The sequence below is a fragment of the Mastacembelus armatus genome, chromosome 9 (genome assembly GCF_900324485.2).
Source record: "Mastacembelus armatus chromosome 9, fMasArm1.2, whole genome shotgun sequence".
NCBI classification, from domain to species: domain Eukaryota; kingdom Metazoa; phylum Chordata; class Actinopteri; order Synbranchiformes; family Mastacembelidae; genus Mastacembelus; species Mastacembelus armatus.
The window spans coordinates 9,568,624-9,586,177 of NC_046641.1; the positions used below are offsets into that span (position 1 = coordinate 9,568,624).

Genomic DNA, 17,554 nt, shown 5'->3' on the forward strand with positions numbered 1-17,554 from the left:
TGGTTCATCAGTTCCCCAGCCCTTTAGACAGTGAATTAACCTTATCTACCTATTGATGAATAGGTGTGGGAGAGATGGCTATACCCTTGTCCCAGTCAGAGCTTTTACTAGAAAATATGCTGTGTACTTTCCACGCAGCATGATGCTGGCTAATCAGGCCCCAGGAAATGCAATAAAAACAGGATTATGATGTAGTTATTTATTGTCAGAAGTGCTTACTTTGTATTTTCATCATTCCCTCATTTAATATGTGGCTACGTGTTGTGTGTCGGGACTCAGGGGCTGTGAGATATTTAAATGCTAAAACTCAGCATGGGATTTTTAAAGCCTAACTTCCAGTGGGTCCCAGCTGATTTGTGCACTGTGTTTGAACGTTACCCAGATGACAACTGCAAATGAAATAATTGTTCCATGTGTTTAAAAGATGTTTTCATTTCATCAAATCACATGTTTATTTTGTGTGGATGAAATGACCTTATTGAAGTTGTTTTGGCTCTTGCCAGCTCTTTAGGCTACTTTCAAGAGAATCTACAGATTTGTGTCATGGCTGAGGACGTACCAGAAGCTTTTGCAGCTCACAGTGTTTATGGAAATACGAAGCCATTAGTGTTTGGCAGTCATGATGATGACTATGAAAATGATGCTAGCAATGGCAGTAATCACGCCTGATGGTGCCAACTTCAATCTCCAACTAAACTAATCCTTGCTGTGAAACCAATTGCCTGTTGAGACAAATCAGGTTGAGACATGTAGTGTCGTTACCAAACTGAGATAATAACTGTCCTCTGGGGAAAGGAAACAAGATTTGTGTCTGACCAAACATCAGGGCCTGCTGCTCTGCTGAATACTCCTGCTCCAGGCTGCCACTGACACTGTACATCTGATCCACTAACCAGAAAGAAAAGCGATTTCTAGGTTCAAACATAGAAAGATCACAGGTTAAATCCTCTGAGGCACTTTAACCTTACTTACCATGACTGGCTCAATAAGTGACACAAGCTCAGTGTAGTTGTGTGTGTGATTTCTCTGTCATTCAGGGGAAGCTGTGCCATCAGCCGGTCACCACTACATTTTCTAAATAGATATAGATTTTGTGTGTCCTTAGGTGAGATTCAAAGGCTTAAATATTGTCTGCTTTTGCAGTGTTGATCAGTTGTCTATATTGATCTTGCACTTCAATCACATACTAAACCCTAAACAATATGAATCTCTATTAAAACCACATTGATATGAGGCTGGTCAGCTGTGTGTATGTGTGTGTGTGTGTGTGTGTGTGTGTGTGTGTGTGTGTGTGTGTGTGTGTGTGTGTTGTCACACCAATCCATTTAAAACTACTGCTCATGAAAAGTCAGCACTGCTTCTTTTTTGTGTCGCAATAACCTCTTTATTTTGAGACCCATCTTTCTTTCTGGATTTGAACATGTTTGAGGTCTATTTGAGAGTTTAAAGCTTGAGAAGGCATGTTGATGGCGGGAGTGTATTTACAGTGCGTGTGCTGTGGCAGGTGTTCATGGTTGCATGATGGAACAGCGTGGAAACGAACGAGGCCCTGAACAGTACCAGTTTGTACCTGATGCGACAGACCACAATTGAGCCCTTTTACAGTCTCACTGCTGCACCGGCACTGACAAGCGATGATGGTTGAGGAGACAATGCAATGGAAGGAAAAAGAGAGGGATAACAAGAGGATGCATAGGCAGGAAAGCAAAGCGGAGAGCAGGAAAAAGGGAATATTTGTTTGAAAACTGGGATTAAAATGAAAAAAATAATAAAGCCAATGAGTTAAGGTACTGGAAAGTGAACAAAAAGATTTGTTATTGCTGGATTCCAGTCAGTCAAGTGAGATGTTATGTCATGGCATGCTCAGGTTTCCAGACAACCCAGAGCCATCTCAGGGCCCTAAAATGATCAGCGGCTTGACAGGGGGCCTTCGCTGTCGTCCCACAACACAACCCCTCCCCTGTTGCTGTGGCGTCCCAGTGATCTCTTCATTTATTCATAGCAGAGCACTGAACTAAATTAGCACTCGTTGGCCACCCACTGTTTACTTTTCTTTATTTGCTGTCATTAACCGTACTTCCATCACACTATGCGCAGTGCGCGTGGGTTGGGGGGGGGGGTTGGGTGCCGTATGTGTCTGTGTGTTTGTTTGGGGGGGAGGTAAGGTTTCGGGGTGGGCATTGTAACAGCCTCACCTAGCAACCTGCCATGGTGAGATGCTCAAAGGGTCTGGATCACTGGAGGTGACACATACACACCAAGTCTCCCACCCTGCAGCCCCTCAGAGTAACTGTAACTAAGGTACGTGTGTTGATGACGTTCCACCTGCCAGATGCTCATCAGGCCCAGACAGCAGCCAGATCTGCAGAGACAGGTCCTCCCTAACACCCTGATCTTCATTCTCTTTTCCTTGTCTCTGCTGAAACACAAGGCCTCGCCAGCTTAAAAAGGTCCAAAGACATCACCATGTGAGGAAGAGCAGAGGAGCTGCCTCTTGTCATTGGAGGAAAAGGAACGCTAATGTTTCATTTTCATCACCTTGGAAATTAATTCAACCCCTGGAGCTGCCAGATGAGAAAAGTTTTGCATAGAGGTGCAACTCAAGAAGACAACTGCTTCTTTATCTTCTTTCTTTTTTCAGGGTTTTCAGGCTCAGACAAGGTTTGCCATAACAACCATTTAACCAGATTATCAGTGAGAGAGTTTTAGATCACTACCTGTAATGATAAGAGGCAGAAGAAGGTTTGTTTTGGTTTTGAGGCTGCAACAAGATGATTGTGGAATATCTGGATCTTTCTCCTTGTCGTGGCACATCTCCTGGATCTACAGATGCGTTTTGCTGTAGATTGACTGACACACACACGTACAGAGACTGCGTCATGCCCTGTCCTCCAACACGCCTCCACTAGCCGAGGGGCGTCTTGCCACCTGTGGCTCCTGACTCCTGGAGCCAGCCATCTTCTCTCAACCGCCATTTCTCTCTGCCTCCAATCATCTGGCTTTGTCCTCATCTGTATGAGAACCTACCCAGCTCTACAGCTTTCTGTCTTTAAAGCGAAGAAGGATCTTTGCTCAGAAGAGGATTCCCAAAGAAGGCTCAAAGACTTTCAGAGTGGTAAGACATTGGCCATTTTGAATTTGAATGCTCTCTGGGAGATGAAGTCTTTGACATTGTGACACAGAGGCCAATGATTATGATTTTACATGTACACAGAAAATCTGAGCAAATCAAAGTTGGGAGAAAAGTAGTGAGGATGAGTTAGTGATGAGCCAGTTATTTTGCCAGTATACAAAAGTGTTACTCTTGGAAGTATTGCTGCCTGAGCTTTGTTCATGGGTTCAATTACTATGGAGAGATCATAAAAATTACATGTAAACCGTAATAACAGATCAATGCTCAGAAGTGGTTTGCTAAATAAATCATAGTTGTCTCCCCAAATTGCTTTGCCCCTCCATCTGTTGGCCGTTGGGCACTGAAGTAACCATATGCTGTCTATGTATAAATCATTCTCAGTAGGCTGCTCCCTGTTAGTCTGTTAAAACACAGATTTGGCATATTTCTCTAGAACAAGCCTTTGAGGGATTCTCTGTCCCCTAAACAGAGTGGTTGTCTTTTTTACAGTTGTCTCAACCTTAAATCATTAAAGTGTTTTTTTCTTTGGACTTTGAAGCAGATTAATGTAAGAGCCTGTCATTTGTGATGTTTAGATTTCTCCTTCATACCTTTTTAAAGCCTCAGCTACAACATAGTGTAACTGCATTCCCTGACACATTGATAACTGAGAACCAAGTGTAGTTTTTTCTGGCAGAAAACTTCTTCCACTCTGTCTGGCAGAGTGGAAGAAGACAGATGACTCGGCCATGTCCTGGGTAATCCTCCCTGAGTGGGGAGTTGTCATTACAGAGGGAATTTGTGTATCTGTGTGAGCTTCATGTGTGAGGGTGGACTTTGGATTCGTCTCCGTGATCCACTGATTAGTGACTCGCCTCCAAGCTGAATCAAGTCAGACTGTTGCTCTGACGCAGATGAGCTGTATCTTATTAATGTACAGTATGTGTGTAGAGCCAAAAGTATTGAGTCATTCAAACCCACACACACACATAAGTACATACACACACACACACACACACACACAAATTACAAATGCATCATTTTAGGAACATATTGAAAATATCATGGGTTTGCTGGCTGTCATTTAGATTGTTGTCAAACAGTTTGTGAGATGTGTGGGTGTTTCAGCAGCCGTATGGACAGTTTTGGTGACACTTCTCTACAGGCTGCATTTGCTTTTGGATCATTTGCTGTTACAGCTCGACAGCTAGACAGCTTGAGTCCTTCACGGCTGCATTACAGGCAGCTGCAGAAAGATCGAAACAAGAAGATAGAATATGGTTCTAATCTTATTGTGTCTTTTTTTTGTGGTAGGTTTTTGATTTTTGGAGTTGTACCTCTGTTGCAGGGTGAAAAACAAACACAGTAAATCACACAGTACACAGTGTTGATTTAGTTGATCTTTTTCTCCTAGCAATGCCCCACCAGGATATTATCTGTAAATATGAACTTGATGCACAAAGGAGTCGTACTTGAGAGAAATTCACAAATTCTGGCAAACAGAAACACTCATAATGTCTGTGGATGCTGTGAATTATTGATGGCATCAGGCTGCTTAAAAATGCATCCCCAACCTTTCTGTCGCACAGAGAGAGGAAGCAGTAATTAGCGTTAGGATATCAGAGGAGAAAGAAGCTAATTACCAGTGGGGGTAAACACAGCAGCTCTTGCTTTTTGGAGGAAACTTTCTTTTTGTTTCAGAATTGTTTAATTGTTTTCTATAGATGCTCAAAGTATCTAAATTGCAAATTTGTGAAAATGCTGCATTGTCAATTAATATCTCTAATTTTTATTGCAAGATTGAGATGGATTTGTGAGAGGATAAGAGCGAGGGATGTCTTTGACTTTTTGCATAAATGTACAGTAATGTGAAAAAAAGAATTGGTGGTGATGTTTGATTGGGAAAAGATCAATCAATCAAGATCAAAAGTTGGAGGAAGGACTCAGATGAGCCGCTAAATACAGACTGTTCTATGTTCAAGGATGAGATCCTGAACTGTGCTGCTCATTTGAGTGAGGGTGACCATGTGCCACACTAAGTATGTCCCTCAGAGCAGAACTATGAAGGTACGGGTGTTAACGGGAGTGGGAACCTCTGACGGTGGGAGTAAACATTGAGTAAGTGAAGAAAGTAAAGGCAGCGGAACCAGCTCAGCCTGCTCAAGTAGAGCTGATCGTAATGAAGCTTGAAAAGTTGATGGACAAAACCTGACGGAAACAGATGTGACAGGTGGGAGCTGTGCTGCTGTCACACCTGCCTCATTATGAACAAAGACTAAAACCCAAGTAGTTCTTCATTGGTCAAGTGTAATAGAACTCAAAATTATATACCATATATCATTATACTATATCAGTCTACTATATTTTAGTATTATTTGTCATTTACCAATGACATACTGATATTTGGATTGGTATTTCAGGCTGTTCCTCACTGTGCTGTAAGTATATACTGTATAGGTTTAGTTTTTTTGTTTTCCTCCAGGTCTTTTCTTTCTCAGTAATAGATACATGTATTTGGTGTCTCTTCGTAACACTGATGGAACACTGATGACTGATGGAGGTAATGTGTCAGCTCAAGACTAGTCCCATGAAACCATGTTCAGTTTGCATGTTTTCAACACATTGCATCATGTTCACAGTGTGAAGGCTGCAGACTCAACAGATCCTTTCTAACTTGGATATATGACAACTCTATTAGACTGTAGTTTGGTAAAAATCATGTGTGAGATGGATAATTGCAAACTGAAATGTTCAGACAAAAGTATATCAGGAATGTCACAAATATTAGCAACTTACAAAATCAAAATGTCATGTTGAAATCTCATATTCCAGAGATTTGATGAGCAAGGGAATCAAAAACGCAGAGAAATGTTCATGTCAGTATGAAAAACAAAAAATATTTTCTTACTTTCTTCTTTCTCTCTCTCTCTGATTTTGTTCTCCAGAAGAAAATGACAAGGAAATCTCATACCAGAAGAGTTCTGACCCCACTATGTACAGAGATGAAGGTAGGAAACACATTGCCTGTTGCCCCAGGAGCTCCAACACAGTAGACAGACAATAGATCAGAAAAAAAAAAAAAAAAAAAAACGTGTGATTTTTAGAAGCTCTCACTGAACAGCTGCTGTTATGGCTGCTAATTAATTTCACCAGGATGCCGTCAGATAATTAATTACCAACAACACTTCAAATGAAAAAAAAAATGTTTACAACATTGTAGAATTTTCTACTTCTTAAGATAATATTGCATTAGTAAAACCTGAAAGGACAGTGGTGAGAAATACTGTGCATCATAATGAACCAAGAGCTCAGGAAAAAAAAAAAAAAGGATGCAACTCTGGACGGAAACATTTCCACAGTGAATGCAGGCCGCGATGAATACTAAACAACATATTAATGTGCTGCTGTTTTATTTTTATTTTTTATGATGAGGGTATATGATGTTGCTTTAAAGTTAGAGTGGCTTTTTGGAGTACAAAGATTCCTAACTGTGATATTCGTGCTCAGTCAGAGTTGGGTACTTTTTCACTGACAGAGAAGAGACTTTAGTAGACAGTGCATAGTGCAGTGATGCAAAAATGGCCCTGACATGTCACATAACAGGACTTTCTCTAGGTGGAGTTAATAATCTGGCTGCTGAATTCTGGATACATTGCCATCATGTGACTCAATGGCAGTTTTAAGCGAGTTACAGCAGTCAGTGGATGACAATAAAAAGCATGAACAAATAGTGTTCAGTAAGGGATGAATACTGTGTTGCACAAGCTCAATTTGTGTGTTTAAATATGGCTGAAATAATAACATGAATTTTCTCCATTATGGTTTTGTTGTAGTCTGCAACATACAGTCTGCAGCTCTGCTGCTTTGATTCAGATATCGCTATGCAGCACTCCAATAATAAATAATCAGTGATGTTTATGAGAAAGACATGGACTCTGATTGTCAACAAACAAAACGAATGTCATGTTAAGAAAACCTGATAATTGGTATTTGTATTGAAGATTACACACAATCTTTTTGTGCAGCTAGCAGCTTTTCTTATTTTCTCTGCTAATGATGGCTCCTTCTGCAGGGGCATGCTTTGCTCTTTTCGTTAGTTTTTCTGTAATTTGTTAGAGTCTGAGTTTGACACTCTCCACAACCCTAGAAAAAAAAAAGTGATAATCAGACATCCAATTAAAAATTCTTTCCAAAGAAAGTTATGTGTTTAAAGAAATGACCTGGAAATAAAGGAAAATTTGATCAGGTGAGCAACTCTGTGGGTGGTTTTTAATTTATTTATATATTTGGTGTTAGGGCAATTACTACACATGGCTGTCTCGTAGTAGCTGGAACAAGATGTCTTCATATGATTTCCACATCTTATGCATAGACATAGTATCTGCTGCAGGTGTGGGGGGATGTGTGTTTTCATAGACATAATTGTGTGAAATTACACATGAGAGCTCATGTTGATACATGGGTGAATTATAATGAACCAGTGATGATGCAACATCTAAGTTTTCGGGTTAGTAACCATGGCAACTACACAACCTTGCGTAGGTGGCTCTTTGATGTAAAAAAAAAAAGCGGGTAGTGCTGGGGGACAGGGGGAGGCAGATGTCAACCAGCACACACCAAATACTCTGAACTTTAAACACACCTGTCAGAGTGTGTTTTTCATTCTGTCACAGAGTTTCTGTCTTTTTTGCCCCGTGTCTTCATTTTTCTCATGAATGCAGGACGTTGCAAGTAATAGCCTACAGAGACAGGGCACTGGGAGCTAGCCCCTAATTGGTTTAGAAATATAATAATCTTACAATTTTGCTTTTTTATTAAAATATATTTTAAAAATTATTACATCAGTCATTTCTGTGTGTGTTCATATCACATATGGAGTTTCTATATTCGCTATGCATCAAACAATGTGTGCGTGTGTGTTACCGCAACTTGCGCTGTAGTAGAGTACCCTTCAATTTTCACTGGCAGCCCCAGTTCATGCAGACAAAAAACACATAGTTCTATAAAAATATTATCAACAACGAAATGGAAAGCAAACCTGGACATTAATCAGTATTTTACATTAACTAATAAGTTCACATTAATGGAGTCTTACATTCTGTACATGTAATCTGCAGCATCACACAGCAAACAAATTTAAGCAACTGGTGAAAAAAATCAATCTCTACAGTCGCAGCTAGCAGGGAGCCGAGAAGAGCAGTGTAATAATTGCAATTATTATTTTTTTTAATGCTATTATCTCGAGAAAATAAAAGGCCTATTTCTCGAGATAATGAATACCTGGTGTAGTGGAAAAGACAGATTATTACAGTAGTCTGTTAAATTACCTGAGACACAGATTAAGTAATTATTATGTCCAAAGCCATGATTCATTCTGAATTTCTAGGGGAGTATATTCACTTGCAAACGTGAACAAAAAGGACCCAGAAACCCAATTTATGCTTGAATAAATCCATCCATCCATCATCTATACCCACTTATTCCTAACCAGGGTCACAGGGATCTGCTGGAGCCTATCCCAGCTCTCTTTGGGTGAAAGGCAGGGAGACACCTTGGACAGAGGTGAAAAAAAGGACCAGAAATTGAAAAATAATGTACATTTCAGAGTTATACAAAAAGGGAAGAAGTCATGAGTTAACAAGTTACAGCTGTTCTGCAGTAATCAAAGTAAATTCAGCCTTGAACGTTGATGCTATTCCTCCAGGTGCCCCAACCTTTGTTGATTACCCTCTATCTGTATAAAAATCGTGCTGGATCAGACTGTGTTATAACACCCTCTAAGTAATATTTGGACCGTATTGTTCTACAGTAATCTATTGCTCTCATAATGGTGAGGAAAAGACAATTAACAAAGGTCTTAGGTCTTTGCTTTAGAGAAATTGCCAAAAAAGCCAAGTGTCCTTGAGTCAAGTTTCCTGCAGCATCAAAATGGACTTGGAGACTGGAGGAAACAGACAGGAAGAGGTCTGGCAGACCAAAAGCCACAACAGCACAGTCTCCAGACCAAAACCCCATCGAGCTGGTTTTGGGATGAACTGAACGGAAGAGTGAAAGCAAAACAAGTGCAACTCATTAGTGCGACGTCTGCAACAGTGTTGGGAAGAACTTTCCAAATAATGTTTGGTATCTGTTGTAGAACTCACACCACGAGGCTGTTCAGCTGTTATACCGCTGTGCTCATAAGTTTACACACCCATGCCTGGCACAGTTTGAGGAACTGTGTCCATTTTTTGCAAACCATGAAAACGCAGAACCTGCAGTTACTGAAAATACTATCTGACCCCTTTCCTTACAAAGAAAAGTGTTCTGCATGATCATTTATAGTGTTTTAAAGTATTTCAGGGGTAAAGTTATGAGCTAAACTGTGTCTGAAACAGGTGGTTACTTTGCAAGTCAAAAATTTAGATTAAATTTTGTCAAACAAAATGATTCAGTGATTTTTTATGTCCAATTTTTTATTTGTTTTGTGCTTTAATTTAAGAGTGGGCCTGTTGAGACATAAACTGCATAAATGTCAACAAAAACTGTTCTCAAACCTTTGACCAGTAGCATGTGTCAAAAAACAGCAACACATTTAGCCTTGAATTACTAATCAGTTATAGATACTCCTATTAGACCATCCATCCATCATCTATACCCGCCTATTTAGGGTCACGGGGATCTGCTGGAGCCTATCCCAGCTCTCTTTGGGTGATAGGCAGGGGTACACCCTGGGCAGGTCACCAGTCCATCACAGGGCCACATAGAGACAAACAACCTCACACACTCACACTCACTCCTATGGGCAATTTAGAGTCACCAATCAACCTGACATACATGTTTTTGGACTGTGGGAGGAAACCAGAGTACCTGGAGAAAACCCACACAAGCACAGGGAGAACATGCAAACTCCACACAGAAAGGTCCCTGCTGGGTTTCGAACCAGGAACCTTCTAGCTGTGAGGCAACAGTGCTGCCTCATATTAGACCATTTAGTTTATATTGCACAGATTTCAAAGGCTGAAGCCACATGAACCAGACACTCATTTTTAAGCTGCCCACTGTTGTCTCGACAAAATAACTGAACAGAAAATAACCTCGAGATAACGAAATAAGTAACTCGGGAATTTGAATATTATCTTGAATCAAAATTATGAATTCGCAAGCGCGGCCGCTCTCGGCTTCCGTAGTCCTGACGTCAGCACAGGGGAGACCAAAGCAGAGATGAAAGAACAACGACGCAGAAACATGTTGACCCACTTTGGTCATGTGGATAAATACATGCACCTTGTCTTTGGCTCAGGAAACAAAATATTTCGGCCAAGGACAGTGCAGTATCGGAAAATATTTAACTTTTAACTATAGCATGTAACATGGAAAATATATATTCCCACACCGAAGGTAAGATAACAAAGTAACATTACTGACACACATTTTTACTAAGCAGTGTAACGCCACTAATAATTTAGCTGTAAAGGCTATCGTTAGCATCCTAGTTAATTAGTTTTATTAATGACACCTGTCACAAAGGTTTAGATTAAGCTCTGAATTAAACCTTTATTTATCTTATTAGGGAAAGATTAAGCTTTATCTGTCTGTAAAGTGAAATAATCAATCTAACTTTGATACTTTACTATTAACATGAAAACAAAAAAATTACAATAACTGAAGTTTGTACACAGGATAAACATCTGTCACTGTAGAGGACATGTCCTCTACAGATGTCACTGTTCAGTAGTACTGCAATGATTAGTCATTTTTCCTTACTGGTACCTTTGCTGATTGTTTTCTCCATTAATCGAATTGATGTTTTATTTATGAAATGTCAGAAAATAGAGGGTGTGATCACAGCTTCCCACAAAACACAGTGATCTCTTCATAAGTCTCACTGTATCTGCGACCAACACGATGTAGGTTAATTAAACTGTAAATCAATGGAGAAGCTGGAACCAGTGAACTTCTGTTTAAATGAGACAGAAACAATTAATCTGTGGTGAAAATAGATGCCCATTATTATTTTTTTTTAAATGAATCAACAAATTGATTAATAGTAATAATAATAAATTACTGTCAGTTACACCTGTGACTGTTCTGTATCTTTCTGCCCCAGCATCATTTTGTGTTTGTACTCCCACTGTCTCTCTGCCTTGCCAGCTCTCCTGCCATCATTTGTTCACTCTTCCAACCCTTATCCTTCAGGGAGATTTTGTCTTTTCTTTTTTTACTTTCTCCATCTCTCATTTGCTCAGCTATATGATCTTGCTCTCTCTCACCCAAACACACACACACACACACACACACACACACACACGCACACACACACACACACACACACACACACACACACACACACACACACACACTGGAGTGTACTCCCAGGTGGTGAGTGGTTGCTGGGAGCGACAACAAGAATGTCCCTGGTGTTCAGACACTGTCACCTCTCCTTATTCTGTCTCCCTGTCCCTGTCCTGCTGTCTCACTTGCTCTGTCTCTGCTCATCTTTGACTCTGTCTCTCATCCTCTTTCCGTATCCCAGGCCAATATAGTTAGAAACATTTTAGACACTCATAGAACTGTAGCATTTTCATTTTGAAGAAATTATTCAAATTCTCACCGTCTGTCAACTCCACAACTCCACAGCGCGGCATGTTGTTTAGCAGCTCTGGAGACCTACAGCGAGAAGTGATAGAGTGGAAGAAGACCAGGAATTCAGCAGGAAACTGAAAATGCAGAGAACATTGCACCTACTGTTTTTATTGGGTATCGTCCTTTACTATTCAATTGAAACAGAGAAACTGAGGTTCAGGTGGCTTAACTCATGAAGTGTGAACCATGTACATCAAAGAAGATGAGAAAGAAGAGGAAGAAGAGGGGGAGACACACACACCCTGCACATAAAAGAAGGAGGGAGTGTGATTGTGAATGAAAGCTTGGGGAGAAAGAGGAGAGGGAGGAGATGGAGGTTTAGTAGCTGTGGTTATTCAAAGCACAGTGTTCACAGTGAGAGAGTGACTTACTGAACAGGGTGTCTGTCTCTGTGCCTCTCAGTCAGCTTAAAGCGGCTCTGCGCTATACTCAACAGCAACCCTGCACTCCAGAGACCCCTGCTTATCTCTTTGTTTTCTTTGTTTGGTAGCATTTTTTTTTACCCTCTCCACCATATCTTGCTGTCATTTGCTCTTTTTTCTGGTTTTTGGTTTATTTTTTTTCTCTGCCTTGAAGCCCCTCTCACCCGGATCTGAATATCAAGCCCTTGAATCCCCTCCTCCTCCCTACCTCCCTCTCTCTCCCCCTTGCCTTGTTTCCCTGTTTTTCTCTCTCTCTCGTCGTGAGGAGGGAAAACAGCATCAACGGCCAAGCCTCAGTAACAGCACATGCAACAGGGTGCAGACAGCACCTTCTGCTTCGCCACCTCTCCGACTCTCATCCCTGCCAGTGGAGGGCAACAGGGAAGAAAAGAAGAGCACGGGAGTGCAGCTGAACAGGTGAAGATATTCTGTCCCACTCCTTTTGATCAACAGATCAGAAGAGGTGTGAAAGTAAAAGAAACAGGGAAAAGAGTTGGAAATTTCTCTTGCAAAATCTTTCACAGTGAAAAAGGCTGGGCGAATCAGGCTAGGTCAGTAGGCAGCAGAGTTAAGACGGAAGTGAAGATGCCACCTGCGGCACTAGTTTGATTAAAGAACAACCTCCTCTTGCCCTGCTTCCCACGTCTTATCGCCCAAAATCTTAACACCTATGGCTTCCAAGAAGAAGTGGGCCGAACGCAGGGAGTTGCGAAGGGACCGGCCATTCTCCACACGAGATGATTCATCTGTTGCATCTGGGACATCGGGGCCCGGGCGTCCCACCACTAGGGGGCGTTTCTCTGAATCATGGAAGAGGCTCAGCTCCAGAGGGGGGTCCACCAAGAGGGGGGTGCTCAACTCTCAGCAGCCACCGGTAAGATATTTCAAAGGATACACAGGTCCTCTCTACATGTTCCCCCACAGAGTAAATAATAACATGGGTGCTGGGAGGAAAATGGGACAGGAAAGGCTGATGGCAACTTACTGCTTTTCCTGGGAGGGAGTTAAGCAAGAGGGAGGGAGGAGGAGGAAAATGGGGTAGAAGAATTTGAACGGCTAACTTGGTTAGTTCACCAGGTTGGTAATTTAGATTTAAACAACAAAATCCTCAGTAGATTATTCATTGCCTTTGGTTACCAGTTCAGGAGTGATACACAGCATCTAACGTTGTCCTAAGCAAGACACTGTTTTTTTGTACTATGCAGTTTTTAGCTTTGCACTTTCTTCTATTACCTGTTACCTTGGAAACCAGGTAGCTTACTGTCATACGAACAAAAAATTATGTTTGGGTATGGATTTGTTTTATACAGAAAAAAAAATTGTGCCATTTGCATGGTAGTGATCTTCTGAAAGACAATATTATGCGTTAGACTTAATGGAGTGTTGAGAAGTTTAGATTTAACATTTTTACCACAGTAAAAGAGGGAATGAATATCATCAGATCAAATTATTGGAGGGGCCTCTGCCTACTTTGGATAAGAAAACCACTGCACTTACAATACTTGTGTATGATAAAACAAGAAGACTCAGTGCAATTGTTAGTATTTGATTGTTTTTTTTTTTTTTAGATTTATTGTCATGAAGCCTGTTGAATTATAGAGAAAACTGAAAAAAGCCATACAGTGGAACTTAATTGGGTCTTGCTATGTTTTTCCTTTTATTTTCTTCTCTACAGTTGTTTAACCGCCCATATTTCTGCTTGACTCCTGCACCTGCTCCAAGGTGTTGGGGGTTTTTAGTGCTTCAAAATGGGTATATACTGATGTCTCTCAGAAGCATCTTTCAGGTTGATGGGAAAATATTCTCCATTCTTATGGCGATGATGAAATTTGTGATATGGATCTGGGGTCCCATTGACTATTTTTAAAATATAAACTTCACTGATATTTTTGGAACAAGGTCAGAATAGTTGGAGAAGGCTGAAAGCTCATGGACTATCACACTTAGCCAATCTGTGGGGCGATATTTGGCAGTGATATCTGAGCTGGGAGATGCGTGGGAGACAGAGATATGCACGGCTGGAGATTTGAAATCCATTTCTGGGTTTTCAGTTGTGCCCCAGTAACCAGTGTTATTTTGTATTGTGTGCATATTTTGATATAAAAACCTCAGAGGAAATGTATTTTAAAGAACCACTTACTGTAGTGGTAGTGGGTTGCCAGCCAGTTTAGGGAATATGTACATGTAAAGATTTGTGGATATGTGGATTTTTTAAAAACAGTTTAAATTATGAGAGATAATATTTAATTATATATTTTCTAACAGTAGATTGTGTGTGTGTGTGTGTGTCTTTAGCAGCTTTTATGTGTGTGTTTGTGTCTGTGTACATAAAAAGAAGCTAAGCTTGGTCCTCTGTGATTTGTGTTGCTTGGATATGAACCTCATAGTGATATTATCAAAACACCTTTGCTAATCTCAAATCACTAGACACTTTAAAAGATTTGTCATTTGCAATGGCCAGGTGTGAGTGTGTGTGAGTGTGTGTGTGTGTGTGCGTGTGTGCGCGCGCGTGCGCGTGTGTGCGTGTCTTACTGAATCAGTGAATGATCCTTTGTGACTGACTGAATAAGTAAGATAGAGAGTGAAGGATAGAAATTAGGTGAGTGAGAGATGGAGAATTACTTTGCAGGAGATTTGAGAATTCAGTACGTGATAGTGCTGAATGGCTGAAAGATGAGAAGAATTAGAGACCAGCACAGATAGAGTGAGTTACGGTGAAGAGCTTTAAGAGAATTCAACACTGTGGATTTAAATTTGACTCTTTAAATCAACTGAGGAAAACTGTATGTTAGTGTGGGGCTGATTCTATTCCCTTCATAGCGATGACTTACCATAGAAATGTGCATCCTGTAATTCAAAACAAATATTTCAATTTATTCATTTATTTGTTTTAAATAAATGAAACTTTTTAAACATATACTGTCCACTTAATAGGACAGTAATTAACCATATGCAAGCTGTTAATCAAAGTACATTGATCAAATGTTTGTGTGTGTGTGTGCATATATATATATATATATATATGTGTGTGTGTGTGTGTGTGTGTGTGTGTGTGTGTGTGTGTGTGTGTGTGTATATGTGTATGCGCACACACAGTGTTAATACAGTCTCAATACTCTAATCATCATGGGAGTAGACAAATACATTTCCAGCTATACATTATCTATACCACTATAAGCAGTTCCAGCTGACTTTAGCATGGTACACACCTTGAACAGATTGCCAGTCTATCACACGACTGATGCACGGAGACAGACAAACACTCACGTTCACACCTACGGACAATTTAGTGTCAAATGTTTTTATAAACATTACTTCACATGAGCAGTGATCTGGGAGTATTTCATGGTTTTACCAAACATAAAGGATTGCCTGTTATATAACATCCTGTTTATGTTAGGCCCAGCTTCTTGACTAGTTAGGAATAGAAGTGTTACCTTTACAATTAGCTCTATAATACTAACATAGTTACATCCCATGGGAACAGTTATTCCCATAGAAGAGATTCAGTGCTGCTGTAAATGGCTGTAAAACTGCTCCTGCAGGAATTGGTACTCCTTGTTGTTCTCAGTTAGATGCACAGGCTATGCAGGTCGTTTATTGGAATTTCTGGAAACTGCTAAATCATGTAAATTAATTACACCTACGCTTTTCCTGTTATAACCTGTTGAAACGTGTGCATTGAAAAATGTTTATGGGCTTTAAAATGTAGAACAGTTTCCAGGGATGCATTTTTTTGTGAAATAATCTTTACTCTGGGTCATGTCAATAATATAATGACCTTTCAGATGAAATAGTATAGCTTAATACTCTAGTGTTTCACAGATTTCCACACCAGATTTGGTCTGTGGTTTTGAGCCAGTGTAGCCATGAGATTATATCAGTCTTGTATTTTGCTGTTTGTTATTGTTCTTCATCTACTCTTTTCCACTTGCTGGTCCTGGTCTTTTTTGTATGTGTGAGTTTTTGAGTATCTAGAGATGAAGTGTGTGGTACAGCTTGTGAGTGCCCTGCAGTTCATCAAGCCATCTGTGGATCATGAAGGCCTTCTGCTCTGTACAGCTAGAGAAATTCCCTCTCCCTTTTACAGCACGACTGACATGTTTTTCAGGTTTAAATTGCATGTGTGATTGTGTGTGTATTTTAATGTGTGAACATTTTGTCATGAGGACTCTCCCTTGGAGATTATGGCAATTTGAAATAGGATGGTAGTGTTAAAGCCTTGCAGCTCCCACCATTACCCTGATGCTTTTGGCTGTAATCAACCTCATCTCATGTCACAGCGGATCCACATTAGTTTTGAAAGCAGACATTTTGCCCATTGTGATCACCCCTGGTATGACAGTTTAAATTTGAAGGCTCTCATAGCCCATTTGTCTCCTTTCCTCAGTGGTCCTTAGCTGCACTTATTAAGCTCATTGGTGCTTGTGTTTCTTGAGATTTCTTTCATGTTAGGAAAATTAACCAATTAAAGGTTTAACCAAATTGTGTTTTAAAATGAAACACAGGAACTTGAACTCACGTTCCATCAATCAAATGTAAAACACACTTGCTTCCTTTAGCTCGAGGGAGTTTTATGGTGTGTTTCAGCTCAACTCATTGTTTAGCTGTCTGGCCATTATTGTTTTATCCTCACTGTTCCCGCTCTAGTATCATCATGTTTTCTGTGAAAAAGCTTTAAAACCCCACTCTTCACTGTTCAGCGCTAGCAGACAGACACAGTTAGAGACCAACCGGTCATCATAATGAAGCATTTAGCAGCTGAAGAGCCAGATATTCTCTCAAACAAGAGCCAAAATAAAATTGGGCTTATATTTGCCAGATGGCCAGAAACATGGCTCCAAATGAATGTTGCTATGTACTGCTGCGTGTGTAAACAAGCTGCTTGCTAATAAGTTGACCACACTCAGCTCCAAAGGTGATGATATGTCAGTGTTGTCACATCTTGTTAAAAATGGCCTCAAGTGGCTAAAAACAGTGTATTTTTTACTGGTTTAATGTTCAGCTTAAGGGCCATTGTACATCACGATTAAACAGTACCTTACGATATCATTATATATTTCCAAGCTCTCCATCTGACCTCTGATCTCTGTTCTTGCACAATGCTGTGCATGTACTTACTCTGCAAACACAGTAGAACTGCTGGTTTTTATTAGCTTCATTCTACAGAGAGTAGGTTCAGTTTTGTTAAAAATTCAATTTGTTCTTTTCCCTGTACTCAAGGGAAACAAAACTGAAAATGTGTGAATGCATGTGTAATATTCTCATTACAATGAACCCAAGTGTGATATTATTCTATAAGGCAGAGGTCGTAAAGAAGCAAAGAGGTTTGTCGGGTCCTCTGGAAATGGTTAATATTTCAGCGAATTGTCATTTTTTAGAGAGAGATTCGTTT

General features: G+C 40.3%; 1 protein-coding gene across 1 annotated transcript in view; it reads left to right on the forward strand.

Moving 5' to 3' along the window:
* Window positions 1–12,829: 12,829 nt before the first annotated feature.
* trpm3 (transient receptor potential cation channel, subfamily M, member 3) overlaps window positions 12,830–17,554 on the forward strand; it is a 122,542-nt gene continuing 117,817 nt past the window's right edge. The window contains 1 exon segment of the mRNA XM_026321317.1: window positions 12,830–13,033. Within this exon segment, the coding sequence (XP_026177102.1) occupies window positions 12,830–13,033 (204 nt within the window).